This window comes from Hippocampus guttulatus, chromosome 10 (assembly GCF_054856545.1).
Source record: "Hippocampus guttulatus isolate MCC_2025c chromosome 10, RoL_Hgut_1.0, whole genome shotgun sequence".
In the NCBI taxonomy this organism is placed as follows: Eukaryota; Metazoa; Chordata; class Actinopteri; order Syngnathiformes; family Syngnathidae; genus Hippocampus; species Hippocampus guttulatus.
The window spans coordinates 14,332,689-14,348,049 of NC_141270.1; the positions used below are offsets into that span (position 1 = coordinate 14,332,689).

The following is a 15,361-nucleotide window of genomic DNA, read 5'->3' on the forward strand; positions in this document are numbered from 1 at the left end:
TAATTGTGAAAATAGATACACAGTGATAGCTTTCATTTTCATATCATTACATCAAAAGTGAGTGGTACCAAAAGAAAAAAAGACAGGTAAAACTACAATTATTGTCTCTGAATTGTACTGTACTGCTAAATTGAAAAGTAAAATTGGATTTTACTATTCATAATAGGGGTCATTTTCATATCATGTGATCAATGGTAATGAGCCAACTGAATTTCTTCTTGAAAATCAGTCAATTTTACTGTATTGTTCGGGTAATAAATGTAACTGAGAAAAAAAAAAGGTAACATAATCTTTTACTGAAATGTCTTTCTGTTCCATCCATCCATCCATTTTCCGAACCGCTTGATCCTCACTAGGGTCGCGGGGGGTGCTGGAGCCTATCCCAGCCGTCTTCGGGCAGTAGGCGGGGGACACCCTGAATCAGTTGCCAGCCAATCACAGGGCACACAGAGACGAACAACCATCCACGCCCACACTCACACCTAGGGACAATTTAGAGCATCCAATCAGCCTGCCATGCATGTTTTTTTTTGGAATGTGGGTGGAAACCGGAGCACCCGGAGAAAACCCACGCAGGCCCGGGGAGAACATGCAAACTCCACACAGGGAGGCTGGAGCTGGAATCGAACCCGGTACCTCTGCACTGTGAAGCCGACGTGCTAACCACTGGACTACCGGGCCGCCTATCTTTCTGTTCTCTATCCCAAATAAAGTGCACATGTATTCTGACCATGACAATTGAATTTTTTTGGATATATATAGGCTTTTTTTTTTTTGCCTAATATTCCTTTCCAAGAACTCTACCGCTAATGCATTTTAGTGTGTTAAGAGTTCCTATTTTGGATTATTTTACAAATGGTCCATCTTTGTCAATCAAGCTCTCTTTCTTGTGAATGTAATTTTCAGGAGCCTTATTATTTTGTTGCAATTAACCTGGGCGAACTGTTAGCTCAAGTGTCAGGGTAAGGCAGCCACTATGCATTCACACAAACGAAGCGCAGGCATTAAAACATCCATCCATCCATTTTCCGAACCGCTTGATCCTCACTAGGGTCGCGGGGGGTGCTGGAGCCTATCCCAGCTGTCTTCGGGCAGTAGGCGGGGGACACCCTGAATCGGTTGCCAGCCAATCGCAGGGCACACAGAGACGAACAACCATCCACGCTCACATTCACACCTAGGGACAATTTAGAGCGTTCAATCAGCCTGCCATGCATGTTTTTGGAATGTGGGAGGAAACCGGAGTACCCGGAGAAAACCCACGCAGGCCTGGGGAGAACATGCAAACTCCACACAGGGAGGCCGGAGCTGGAATTGAACCCGGTACCTCTGCACTGTGAAGCCGACGTGCTAACCACTGGACTTCCGGGCCGCCAGGCATTAAAACAAATGGTGTTTTTTCGAAGATGTGTAGGAATTTGTGAAAGTGTCAGAACTATTGCTTGTCTTTACCGTTATGATTGTATAAAGGCAAGCATGGAATGGGTTTAATGAGTTGTTAGCTTTATTTATGCACTTGTGGCCACAGAGTTTGAAGGGCAAAACATGTAAATTGTGCAACTCGGGATTTTTATGATGCTGATTAGATCTTTGCCATTATGCAACCTTTCTGTGATGTAAAAACTGTATTTTAGTGAGCAACCTCCATTTGCTCTGTCAATAAAGATTTCCTTTGCAAGGAACGCAAAACATTTTTTTAACCATCAATAACTTGAAAATAGATTTCAAACATGACTGTTTCAGGGGGGTTTTTGGGTGAGGGGACCTGCAGTCATATATTCCTGTGCTAAACTCTCATAAACACAATTATCCCCCCCCCCCCTAGTCTTCTTCTCCACACTTATCTATATCTGTCTGCACCGCTGCACCCCGATGCTCTTTACTCCATTCTGCGATGACCGAGCTGTATCAGCAGACAAATTGTAATCTGGACAAGGCTCATACCTGTTATTCTGGGGGGAGCTCTCATTGTGACTGTTGGAATGTTGGGATTTCTCTGGTTTTCAATTAGATGCTCTGAGGCTCTCCACAGCTTGTTGCTTTGTAATCTCTCAGACAAGGCAGACAGTCGATGGGACACTGATCACCACGCAATCCTAACCCTCGTTGAGTTCAGAATGGAGAGGGGTACTCATCACTGGAGTGTAATCCTCATTGGCTTGTTTGGTAGAACACTCCTACAGTAGACTCCTCTAATTTGCATTTTTATTTTTTTCTCCCTGATTCAATGGGTCATAGAAATTAGTTTGCTCGTGACATCCAGTATCTTTGTAAACATCTGATCAATATTTTATTAGGATCCAATACATGAGTGGCATCACCACCATTCTAACCATAGTTGAGTTTTGATTGACACTGCCAGAAATGTACAGTATTAAATCAATAATTTATTTTAATACTGTACTGTGGTTGTCGTTGTGTTGGAAGTGCCCTAGATCAAACTGAGCTGTTTCTAATATTTGGTCATTTCAAATGCAAAGAATCGTATACCTGTACTGTATAATTTTAATTCAGGAAGGCTCATTTCAGAAGTGGAACCAGGACCATTATGAGTATTTTCTTTGATTATTTTTTTCAACTTATTGACCGTTGCCATCTTGATGTCATCCATGCAAGAGAGGAGACTCCCGGAATAATCTTACCAGGAGTGAATAAATGTGTGGCAGAGAAGTCTGACAGTGGCAGACTCCAAGGGGGTTACTTTGAAATGGAAAAGTTGTCGTTTTTAATTTAAAATAAATTTGTTGTGAATGCCATCTTTGGAAAATAATTTTAAAACTAGAACACCTTGGAAGTAGGGCAGCACAGTAGTCATGAGTGCAGAAGGCATGGGTTCGATCCTGGACCGTGGCTTTTCATGTTCTCCCCATGCCTGCGATGGGTTTTCTCTGAGTAGTCCATTTTCCTCCCACATTCTAAAAACATGCACGGTAGTTAATGGAACACTCTAAATTGTTCTTAGGTGTGATTGTTTGTGTAAATGATTGTCTATGTATGCCCTGCGATTGGCTGGAAACCAGGTCAGGGTGTATCCTGCCTGCTAGGTTCCAGCCTGCCCATGACCCTTTGAGGATAAAGTGGATCAGATAACGGATGGATGGATGAATGGATGGAAGTGAACCAGAGACATGGAATGGACTATGTTCAACTTTGGAGGTTGCACTGTAACTAACAAGCAGTGAACACAGTAAACTTGAATGTGACAGTAATAGCTACAGTGAAAGTGCCTATCACCTGATAAATCAAGAGCAATCCGTAGAATATAGTTGCCAACATTCAATCAATAAAAAGGAAACTAAAAGAAAGGAAAAAGTTGAAATACAAATTTTATTTAGCATTTGTCAAAATCAGGTGGCCTTCAAATTGCAAGACACTCATCTCTCTATTCGCATACAAATTCCATTCATGATTAGCAGTACGCTGTGGCTTTACAGTCCAGCAGTTAACCCGCAGATGAACATGTCTCGACTGGGTATTACGAATTAGATGTTGGCGTACTTTGGAAAACAATAGCACAAACCTTATCATCAGCCTGATATGCCTGCAGGTGTTATCCTTAAAAGTGACAGTAATTTGTGTACATTTCGCAAAGAGCACAAAATCTTCGCCTCAAGACACAGAGCTTTGGCTGCATGCCATATCGCATTACTAAAATGTCCTAGCTCCCCCGTGGTGTTGTCACAAACGAGAGAAAACAGTTGTCACTGGATTAGGCATGGTGATTACACTCGGGGAACTCTTGCTTGGCTTTCCTCAAATTTTGATTTGTACTGAGCAAGTTATTGTCATGCAGTGGTCACATGAAACTGTTAGATCATGTGTGAATGTCTTTTTATATTATCCAATAACAATCCGATTGGGAACACGTTTGAATACACACAAAAAATATAAATAACATAAATACAGCCGCAAAGTATGAATGCCAAATTGCAAAAGTAATTTCTTCTGAATTCGGCTGTTTGCGTCTGTGTGCTGCAGTTCTCCCGCCTCTCGGGTGTCTAATCGCAGTGTTCTGCCAGATCACTGGAGAACATTCTCTATCAGCAATTAGAATATGATTATATTTTCTTCCTTGGTGGTCCCTGGGAGTCACTGCGTGTGATTTCAGCCTGATTCTCTCGACAGGTTCAGTTGAGTGGAGCCACTATTAAAGTCTGAAAACTCCAGTTTATGCATACGGTACATATTTACAAATTGTATTGACTTATGATGTGACACGTTATAGCTTTTGGTGTCATATCACCATAGGTTCAGTGACCAGCCACCTGCATGAGGAACGGTTGTTGTAGATTGGTATTCTCAGTCAGTTCACTGAAGCTGACAAACCAATTTAGCGGCACGATGCCCACACTGAGAGTCTTCAATCTTATATTACCCCCCCCCCACCACCACCACCACACACACACCAGCATCATTATCAACACAAACCTGTTGTCGTGGGTGTTGTTATATACATAAAGCTGTCATGCCGTATGCAATTTCAGGTAGGAAGCTTCCTATATCTGTAACCCAATACAGCAATTTGAGGCGAAGGAAAATGACTTCCAGTCAGCTTCAAGGAAATTCTGTACCACCATTCAGCAACTTGGGAGGGGGATACGGTGCAACATTAACACTATAGTTGAGATAGACTGCTGGTGGCCTCGTTGTGAGTCATTAGGGAGAATACAAAAGACCTCCTGACGCATGTTCCTTTGAGAAAGCAGAGTCTCTGGACTGAGGTGGGATCTCCAATCTCTAGGGTTGGTTGACAATAGGAAGCTCCTTAGTGGTAAAGCCCCGGGTATGAATGAGATCCCTCCGGAATTCCTAAAAGCTGTGGATGTTATGAGGCTGTCCCAGTTGACACCAGGGTTCTGATCAACCCCTGTAAGATACTCAGGCCAATGTCAGAGTTTCGTCCGCATTGCTGGCTGAAAATCCGATTAATGTCCAGTGAAAATTGGGCTCCGCTAAAAGTGCCCATTGTCATCAATAACTTTCATAATCTTTATGGCCAGATATCCAGTTTGATGGCCTCAGAAGTGCATCTCTGCTTTTTTCAGATGATGTGGTTCTGATGGCTTTATCAAGCCGCAATCTCCAACACTCACTGGAGAACCTTCAAATCCAAGTCTGTGGTCCTCAGTTGAAGAAGGGTGGATTGCCCTCTCAAGGTTGTTCAATAAACAAACAAACAAACAAAGGTTAGGGATGAGATTTTTGGGTTAGTTGCATCATCAAAGAGTCAAATATTTTCAAAATGGATCTCTATGGAATTCACTTGTCTCGCGGAAACTCCACGAGTCAGAAATCAGGGCCACCCTTACAGACTTGACTGAATGCCACCACTCTGGTGGTTGCACACATATTTCCAGATTACGCACGATGGGTTTGTCAGAAGCCTAGACGTGAGAATCGCCCGGTCTTGAAAGTACGTAAAAAAGGTGCGTAAAGAATTGACTTCAGTACATATGGGAGAATATGCCCCTATATGCACATTATTACCTAGATGACTAGTAAAATGATTTTTCTATTCCTATCTTTCCACACTACTCTCCAAATGTGCACAACTTTTGTGACGACAGGCGTTGCCATGGGAACAAGCTTGGTAAGAAAAGTTCAGAAAACAGATGTCACTCTCGTGGTCTGAAGAGCCTGGACATTAAATGGCATACAGCTGTGAATACAGCTGGTTCACTTCACCTGCCTGATGCCTCAGGCACTTTCCCTGACATGAATATCTTTTCTACCCTTTCTGAGAGGGCACAGAATTCTGGTCAAAATATTACTACAGTGTTGGCCCATACACAGTATCCAAGCTACGTGCATACATTGGCACTGATTGCGTGAGGCAGCTCTCACCTATTCTTGCTGAAGGCAAGGTAAATACAGATGATGTACTTGAATATTAACTGATCGGTGCAGATCTGATGCCCACCTAACATCGACATGAACCGTTTCAGATTTTGTTGGTTCAAAAGGAGAAAATACGGTCGGAGTGCCCTGTTCAATTTATCAACCGGTCAGAGCGATCTGACAGGGTTGCATCTTTTATTGCAAGAGCAGCCGTGGGTCAGTCTTTATCATTTACCTCGTCGCAGCTGATCTTCTCTTTCCACAAAAGTTTGAAAATGTCACGGTTAATGTTTTCAGGTCCATGAGAATATATGCCAGCTTGTTACACCAAACAAGAGAAAATGTAGACGAGCTGTCTTTACTTTTATAGTACTTTATCGGGTAACAGAAGTACCATTAATATCTGGGAAAGTATAAGGGACACTATTTCAATCCGATTCATCAACCAGGTAATAGCTTTTTCATTTTTTCAAATTTCAGTCTCTGTTGCAATCAGAAGACACTAGAATAGACTTCATATGGATTGTAGAAATGTAAAACAATTTGGAGCAAGAAACCAACGCAAATATGTAGACAATATGGGGCAAGAATTCAACATTGCATACAAATACTTCATATACACAATTTGCATCAGAGAGCTATACAATATGTAATTGTAATTTTCGATAAAAATACAACTGACAAGTTGTAAAATGAACATAACCTGACAGAACAACGCTCCAACCGTACTTGCAAACATATCACATTCAGACAGACAGTAGCTCAATTTCTCCACACAATTCAAAATGCTGTGAAAGCCTGAGATAATTCTCTGTCACATTTATGCTTTTGCCCCTCCCTCTGTACACCTTTTGGCCTCACTTGAGGTTAATTACCTCAGGGCTCAAATGGAGCTGTCTTGGTATGTCCCCACACTTAGACTATGCTCTTGCTTCTGAAGCTTCCCTCCTCTCAATTTCAAATGTACAGGGCAATAATAGAGCAGCAAATGGGGAGTGAGGAACACAGACATGGGTTCATCTGTTGACCTCAGCTGTTGTGCCCTTTGGACTTAGCATCTGGACATACTGCATTTCCTCTCTAATATGCTACAAATGATCTGAAGAGAATGATTCCTCATCCCTCAAAGTTCCGCTCAAGGTTCATAATAAGCCTGCACCCGAAAAGAATGGCAAAGTACTGGACGATTTCTAGTAAAGGGGCATCACTGAAAGGCAATGAAATATTGACAGACCCGCTGAATTTGTAGTCATATAAGTAGCATTAAATTCTTATTCAAGTCTAAGGAGAGTGACTGATAAGAGCATATTTTAGGAATGGCTCTGTAAATGTTCTGAAATGGTGTTGGTAAAGCTTCTGGGTTCAAACATGGGTTCTGGTGGTCGGTCCAGATCGTTCTATGTTGAGTTTGCTACTGTTGTTCTTGCATTTATTTTTTCTAAATACTAATTTGTAAATAGCATTGTCTAAATTTGGAATACAAAAATACTAAAAACTGCTATTTTATGGGGGGGGGGGGTGTCTAGAGTTACAAGATTGGCTCTTTTTATTCAGGATGTCTTGAGCATAACACCATATTTGAACGATTGCTCTTTCCAACAATATAGAATCAACAGGAATCAAAAAAAGTTAAAAACACAAAGTTGGAGTCACTGCCAAAACATTTGTCCTCAAGTGCATGTCCAATAAATGGCTAAGATATTGAAAAAATCCATAGTATGAAGGATTTTCTTTTTTTTTTTTTTTTTACCTATTTGCTGCGTCAAAGCATAAACTCCTACTTTTGACTGTATAAATTTCTTTGTAAATTATTCATGGCAGTGCTGGTGTGGTTTAAACCATCAAGTTGTTTTTCCGCACTCAAGAGTGTGTATACTGACACACTTTATTGCAAATGTGCCTCTTTTTCATAAGCAGTGAATAGTTTTTGCTGAGCATATTTGCACAGTCTTCAGTTTAGCATACACAATGTAGCGGGGAGATAGAAGAGTTTGTGTGCTGTCAATTGGTCAGCACAGAATATATTGACATAGGACATAAGTGAATTAGTTCCAGTCGGACTTGACTTTCAGGGTTATTTCATTCGGCTCTGTCTGCTCTATTGTTTGCCTTCTTATTGAGAAGATGTTTTTGATAACATTCACATGTATGGCTTGTGTCTATCTACAGATTGCATAGGGAGCATCGTCAGCTCTCCAACAAATACGTACTGGGCCTCTCAAAATGGATTACAATGCAAGTGGGGGAGCAGTTAACGTTTCTGAACAATATAGTGTAGTGTGTGTGTGTGTGTGTATGTGTGTGTGTGTGTGTGTGTGTGTGTGTGTGTGTGTGTGTGTGTGTGTGTGTGTGTGTGTGTGTGTGTGTGTGTGAGAGAGAGAGAGAGAGCTCATGCAGCAGGAACAGTGGTTGCAATCGTGTCATTTACGCGAATAGTCTCTAAAAATAGTCGTTACATAAAACAAGCCAAATTCGTATGAACAGAGAGTATGAGGTGTATCAGAAAAGTTCCAGAGTTACTGTCCCAAAGGTGTAATTCAAATCCACTCAAAGGTTTTACCTCTCAAGTAATCTCCCTGGAATCGAAATCATTTTACCAGCCTTCTCTGCCACAACCTTATGCACTCCTGGAAGCATTGTTCTGGGATCCTCAGATCCTCCTCAACATAGCCATCTTGATGACCCTCTGTAAATTGGGATGGGGGGGGGACACACTGATGTACGCTCATATTGAATTTTATCTTCTACTTTTGGGAGGAAAAAAAGGAAATCACACCAAAGTAATATTTTTAAAGCCTTAAATAAAGATGCGAAAGTGTCACTACCCAAAAGGCTAAATGTAAAACTGTGACATGTCACAATTGTCAGGCCCAGGGTTCCTTACTTCTCCTTTAAAGGGGAAGTCAAACCCAACATTTTCTTTTCAATAATGTTTTTTATGTGCCCCCACTCATCTAAACATGGCATTGTGATTAATATTGTGTATGTGGAATGTGAATTAAGCAGCAAAATCCACAGATTGTATCCATTTCGAGGGGGTGGTGATTTTATCACCTGCTGTCAACTGAAAATAACATCACAGTTGCTCTGAACTCAGGTAATGACCAATCACGGGTTGGCTTGCAAACATCACCTGGCCAAACTCAGAAAACAGGTGAAAATAAAACTGATCCGCAAACATTCAACATGGCAAGAAAGCTGAGCATTAAAAAAACGGAGTTTGGTTTTACTTGTCATCCGGAACACACACAACAACACAAAAAATAAGTAACATTTCTCTAAGTAACGTTCAGTAAGGTGCCATTATAATAGATTAACCAACTAAAGATTGTTGGACCTAAAAAACTGATCATTATTGACAAAATGTCAATTTGATATGCTTAAACATGAATGATTTTGATAAACTATGGCAATAAGCACGATGCATTTCCCATCGATAACATAAAGCTGGCACAGAAAGTGCAGCAGGGAAGGGGCTCGGACCGTGAGGGATGAAACAAGCGGATACAGTGTGAACAGGTTCGAAGTGGTGGGTGAGCCTGAGGTGGAGTCAAGAAAGGAACAGGAGCAGAAGCTACATTCATATTGCATGAAAGAGAAATTCACATTGCTCGTCCACCACCTTCCCCCTTCTAGAGGCTCTGTGCTGCATCCCACGGGTTCTGTTGAATTAAGCACAATGCCAGCCCCGTTTGGCTCTCTGACGTTCTTATCTTTTTTTTTCCTCTCTCACTCTCCACCCATCCTTCCGTCCTTCCAACTAGGGAACACCAACAGTGTTTTTTCCCTGGACTACATCAGCGGTGCCCTGATGGTGAATGGTCAGCTGGACAGAGAAAACCCACTCTACTCAGCAGGATTCACGCTTACTGTCAAGGTGAGCTGATAAATGGCACTGGAGGTTCATGTTCTGGAAGGGATTGTCACATCAGGGAACGACTAAACGTCCCGCGACCTCATCTCCATCGAGCTACAGAAGAGTATGCGTTGGCGCATTTGACTCCATTGTTTCCTTTTTTTAAATCCTGTTGTTTAAAAAAGCACTAAAACAGCAGTTGATTCTCTAAAGTGAAACACAGAATAATTTTGACCCCTCCCACAAACCGAAATTCACTTTTATTTTAGTACAGCCCGGGTGGAAGTCTCAGCTTTACTTAGTGCCGTTATGGTTAAATATAATCGTGATGGCATTGCAAAAGCAACAAATTGAATGCCGGCCTCAGACCTTTGCCAGTACAATACTTTCATTGGAAATCAGAAGGTCTAAATCAGGGGTCACCAACCTTTTTTAAACTGAGAGCTACTTCTTGGGTACTGATTATAGCAAACAGCTACCAGTCTGATCAACATTTCTGAAACATGTGCTCATATCACTTTTTATAATGTTATTATTGTTTGTTATTGTATGTATTGAATTCATTTATCCAAAGACAAAAATCATGATAATCAGCAAAAACAGATAAATATCAATATGCAACTTCTAAATTTTTTTTTGAAAATCACGATGTCCCATCATTGGAAAGGTAATTTCAGACAAGGCCCATAAACGATCCATATGGTAAATGGGGGCCGCATTGGAGGACCATTGATCAAAAAAATTCACTTTCAAGGTCAAGAGTTCAACTAACACATGTAGACCGATAGCTATTATGCTCCTTCACAATTGTCATTCTGATAATTTGCTCAGGCAGTTGTGGTTTGATGCTTTGATAATGTCCCCTTTGCAGTTTTGTGAACAGTAAACAGCCTGCAATCTGTCCAGGGAGGGTTTGTGGAACTTAGTATCACAAGTTAAAGGAATGGAATTTAGTGCCCTAGCTGATGTGAAGGGCTCCCCTCCCTTTCTTCTTTGTCCTCCTGTTTTGAAGTAGATGCCGTCTCTCAATTCCTCCGTGCCTGCTCACAGCCTAAAGTGCATCACGTTTGCCTTGCACACCCTCGATCCCCTCAAATTCCAAACTCTGTCACCCCCGATCCCCCTCCCACCACCAATTTCTTTTCAGCCACTGTTGTGCACAATGTGGTTTTCACAGAGTGCAAGAGGGTGCGTGAAATGGATGTCAAAGAGCTTCTATAAGTGGAAAGATACACAATTAAAGAGCTTTTGTTGTCAGTGTGACTGTGACGTTGAAGTGTAAAGTTCAATGTTAGGTTGAGTCAAATCATTTGCACTTGAGCTCCACAATAAATGTGCTTAATCTATAATGCCCCATCCCCCCCCCCCAAAAAGAAACACGCACACACACCTATTTGCACATTCAGTTGCTTTTCACATTCATCCAAAGCTGCAGGTGACCGTGTTTTTGAGTGCGAGACCAAGAGTCTCTCTCTCTCGCTCTGGTTTAACACAAAGTGATACTTGCAAACGTGTTCCACCCTTAGTTCATCTTTTTAGTTGAAATCAATAAATATAAAGCAGAAAAACAGAATAAGTAAACGTGCTGGAAAGAAAATGTCACCCAAAAATGTACTTATAGATTTTTTTTTCCCTACCTACATTTTCTCTCAGCTCATGCCTCCTTGGTGGTGGTGGTGGTGCTATTGATTTTTATAAGGCAGAATAATAGGACTAATTTTTCAACTTTAGGCTAGATAATGCTGAGATTATGAAGGTAAAGTGACATTGGGATAATTGAGGCTGTATTATCTTTATTTTCTGGACACAAGCAGTATGCTCTCCTGCTTTTAGCACTCCTCTGCCAACGATCATCAGGCCATAGAAAGCCCGAGCCCATTTCTATCTTTCTCCCCCGCACCCCCCCCCCCTTTTTTTTTTTACTTTGCAGAAGCTTCAATACTCAGCCAGCCAGAGAGAGAAATTGTATAATTAGGTCTTCTCAATTGCACTATTTTCTCTTAAATCTCATTGTGTCTGCGTGTGTATTGGTCCACACATGGGGGGTCCTCCTTTGGCCCCACTTTGAGCCCTCTGATTCAGTGTGTGCTCCTTTTGATTCGATAAATGAAAAGCTGTAAATGCCTGTCTAGATTGTGCGCTGGCAGCTTCCATCAGAAATTACATTTAGTGTGAAGTATTGTGTCTCTTGTCTTTGTCTCGTCATCCACACAATGGCTGCCTCCTTCGCGTGCCACCCTGCAGGCCACCGAGTTGAAAGAAGATCGCAGTCCATCAGACGCAACAGTTAGGACCACCTTCACCATCCTGCTTATTGACAAGAATGACAATGCCCCAAAGTTCAACAGTTCTGAGTACCGCGTCCGCATCACCGAGCTTGCCCAGGTGGGCTTTGCGCTGCCCCTCTTCATTCAAGCGGAGGACAAGGATGAGGTGGGTTGGTCGTGGTTGCTGCTCCTCACTATAATGTCCACTTGATAATGTTCTCCATCAATCGTAATCATTTAGACATTTTTAAACTGCACACTTAATGTTCCTGCCACTTAACCATTAGCCTTATCTGTTTCTCAGTCAGTCACAACACATGCGCACACACAGTTGGCTTTAAGCTTTCACTCTGTCTGTTTCGCTCTCAAATGCTGCGCACATGCTTGCGCACGCAGCCGACACCTGCACATTGCACACTACAATTTAATTTGCTCTGGAAGAGATGGAACAGAGCATCGAATTATGCCTAACGAGGAAAATCCATCACCGTGGGTGCAGATAAGCAGAAAGCGAGTCAACCCTGATTGATTTAGGCACAGAAGCAGTCAGGGTGGAATTTGTCAGATAACTACTAGTCAAGTGGATGGTGGGGGACGGTAGCGAGGAGACGAAAAGCCGTAAAAATACCTTGACTAGAGGGAGCCTGGATGCGAGCAAAAGTTTAAATAAGTTATGCACTGCTGCATGGAACAGGATTTTTTTATGATTTATGATGGCGATTTGGTAAAGAGAGATAGATAAATATATTTTAAACCAACCCCAAAAACTCACATATTAAATTAATTGACAAAGACAAAAAGCAAAGGGCATGTTTAGTTTTTGTTAGTTTTGTCAGTGTAAAATGTAGTGTTGTATAACTTTCCTTTTCATGATTTTCTTTGTTTTCTGAAATGGGTATAACCTTGAATGGAGTCAGCTACGCTCATGCAATGTTAACCTTTCCTGCTTCTATTGTCACCTGACAGTTGTCTGGAGAGGTCAAAAGTTCTCCTTTTTGGGGTTAACTTCATCGACCAGAGTGAGGCAGGTGTGATACACGGTGAAGATGGGGCTTTATTAGGTGTACTGCACAATAGTTTCAGTAAATATTCTGTGGCTAACTAAACAATCCCCCGGTCGCCATCTCTATATTCTGCAAAACACACACACACACCTATCTTCCCTTGTGATCTCGCGCTTAGCTGTGAAACTCAGCATTACGCAGGCGCTCTCACTCACATCCTTCCACATTCTATATGCACCTGGCTGCGCTACGGCAACATGACATTGCAAAAAATTGGCCCCCGTGGCCAAAATACTGCTGAACTTTGACACGGCAGCATCATAAGGAAGAATCGATAATAATGGAGGTGCACATTTCCGATGGAATCGATGAGTTGGAACCGGTTCTCGAATTCCCTCCTCTACTACAGGGGAGTACGGAAGCAAGGAATGTAGAGCTCGATGTATTCTTTTCACATGCACGTGCATGTTTTCGAGGTAATTTGTTTTTTGTTTTGATTTACTGTCGTGATCTGATAAAAGCCACATGTCAGTAATGACGTGCACATTCATTCACACTCCGCTACCACCTGCACAGGAATCATACATTCCTGTAGTGCAGGGAATTATGGGCAGATGTTTTCTTTTTGAGACTATGACACAAGTGGTAGTTACCTCTCTCTCATTCTCTCGTTGGCTGTTAGTTCTTCCATCCGTTCTTCTGCTTGGCTGCCATCTATGAAACTTTTTTCGACTGGAACCTGTCAACAAACTTTGTGGATGTCACTCCTGACAGGGTACTTTTATCAGGGGCTTCTACAGGCTGAAGTAAATGGACGAGCAATTATATTTATGGGCAGTTTGAGGTGACATCCCTGCATATTGGATGGTCTTTTAAATAGGAGCCATCAGCCACAATGGTTCTCGCACAGATAAAAACAAAAACAAGGGGGCTATTTGAGCTGCCAGCAAAATACCAATCGACCCGTGCACTCATCTTCCTCCGTCTGACACGGTGGGGATGCGACCGGCTGCCCTGCAGCTTTCAAGAGGATGGCGGGGCTCCAGAGATGGTTTCTTGGCTCAAGGCAGCCATGGACTTTGCATGGTTGGGGTGTCATTTTGACCCTACCTTGATTTATATTCATACTTTTGTACTTGAGGGATTATCTGTATGTGAAAGGCAGACTTAAGACATTAGGATCTCTCTGTAGAGTTTATTTGGAATTTCACGTTGGATCGAAATGGATTTGCACACCATAGTTAATAATTGTAAAGTGCCTACTCTACAGCCACCTCAATAGTTTGCACTTTTTTCCAACTCAAACTCCAACCCACACAAAGCAGCATTCTGTGAGCCAGAACCAAATCCCCGATGTACGTTTCTGTATTTAGGTAGATAGTCACGGTTGTCATCAGCGATCATAACACATCTTTCCGTTCATAAAGCACTTCTTAAATGCATTAAAACAAACAGAATCATATACTCTGATATGTCTCCAAATGTAAAAAGAATCACTGGAAAATCCCTTTGGAGACTGTCCAAACAAAATGTCCAGACAGAGAAAGTGGAATCAGAAAGTTTTCGGCAGCACTGTGTAGCCGCCTGCGTTCATCCTCTCAACTCTCTCTACAAATGCTTTAGACATACACACACACGGTGCTGCGAAAAAGTATTCACCCCCTTCCGACCCAAAATCAATACAAAATGATGGTTCTAAATGCCAATTTATTTCGACACACAAAAAAATTAAATCATCTTGTTCAACTATGAATCTTTTTTTAAAGCATGTAGGCTACTGTTAATGCATGTTTTTAAAATCTGCCTTCATTGAACATATGAAGACTTGTCTTCTCTCATACCGCAATTGTTTTTTTGTCTGATTCAATAATACTCTGTAAACTCTGATGCTATCCATGACAGGGGGTGAACAGCATGTTCCAGGTGTTCCTGACGGGCAACAATTCCGAATATTTTACCATCTCCCCCACGGCTGTACAAGGGCGTGCTGACATCAGAATGAGGGTTGCAATGCCACTAGACTACGAGCGTATCCGCAGCTACAGTTTTTCCGTAAGTTCCGGATCTCGAAACAAAATCCAAACGTTGTCCCCTTTAAAAGAAACAAAGAGGAGGCATGGAAGACGGACTGCTAAAATCGGTTCCGGAGGTTCACTGAAACAATTCCTTTGATGACTGAACACAAAGCAAGTTTGCCCTGTCTTTCAAACTTTCAAACAAATGAACTTGATCTAAACAGGAGCCATTTCTGAGCAACAAGGATGTTCAGAAAGTGATGCTCTAAATTGTTTGGTAGCCAGCTTTACGAATATGAAGAATCCCCTCCACAACACTGAAGACTTATTTGAACTCCACAATTTAGAAACTGACGTTTTTGAGACCTTGATGTGTCCCTT

General features: G+C 41.9%; 1 protein-coding gene across 2 annotated transcripts in view; it reads left to right on the forward strand.

Annotated features, from left to right (window-relative positions):
* Nucleotides 1–15,361, forward strand: part of cdh23 (cadherin-related 23) — a 150,053-nt gene that overhangs the window by 61,613 nt on the left and 73,079 nt on the right. For both annotated transcript variants that reach the window (XM_086121828.1, XM_086121827.1), the window contains exons 9-11: nucleotides 9,603–9,715; nucleotides 11,939–12,127; nucleotides 14,868–15,017. In XM_086121828.1, the coding sequence (XP_085977954.1) occupies nucleotides 9,603–9,715; nucleotides 11,939–12,127; nucleotides 14,868–15,017 (452 nt within the window). The remainder of the gene's footprint in view (nucleotides 1–9,602; nucleotides 9,716–11,938; nucleotides 12,128–14,867; nucleotides 15,018–15,361) is intronic.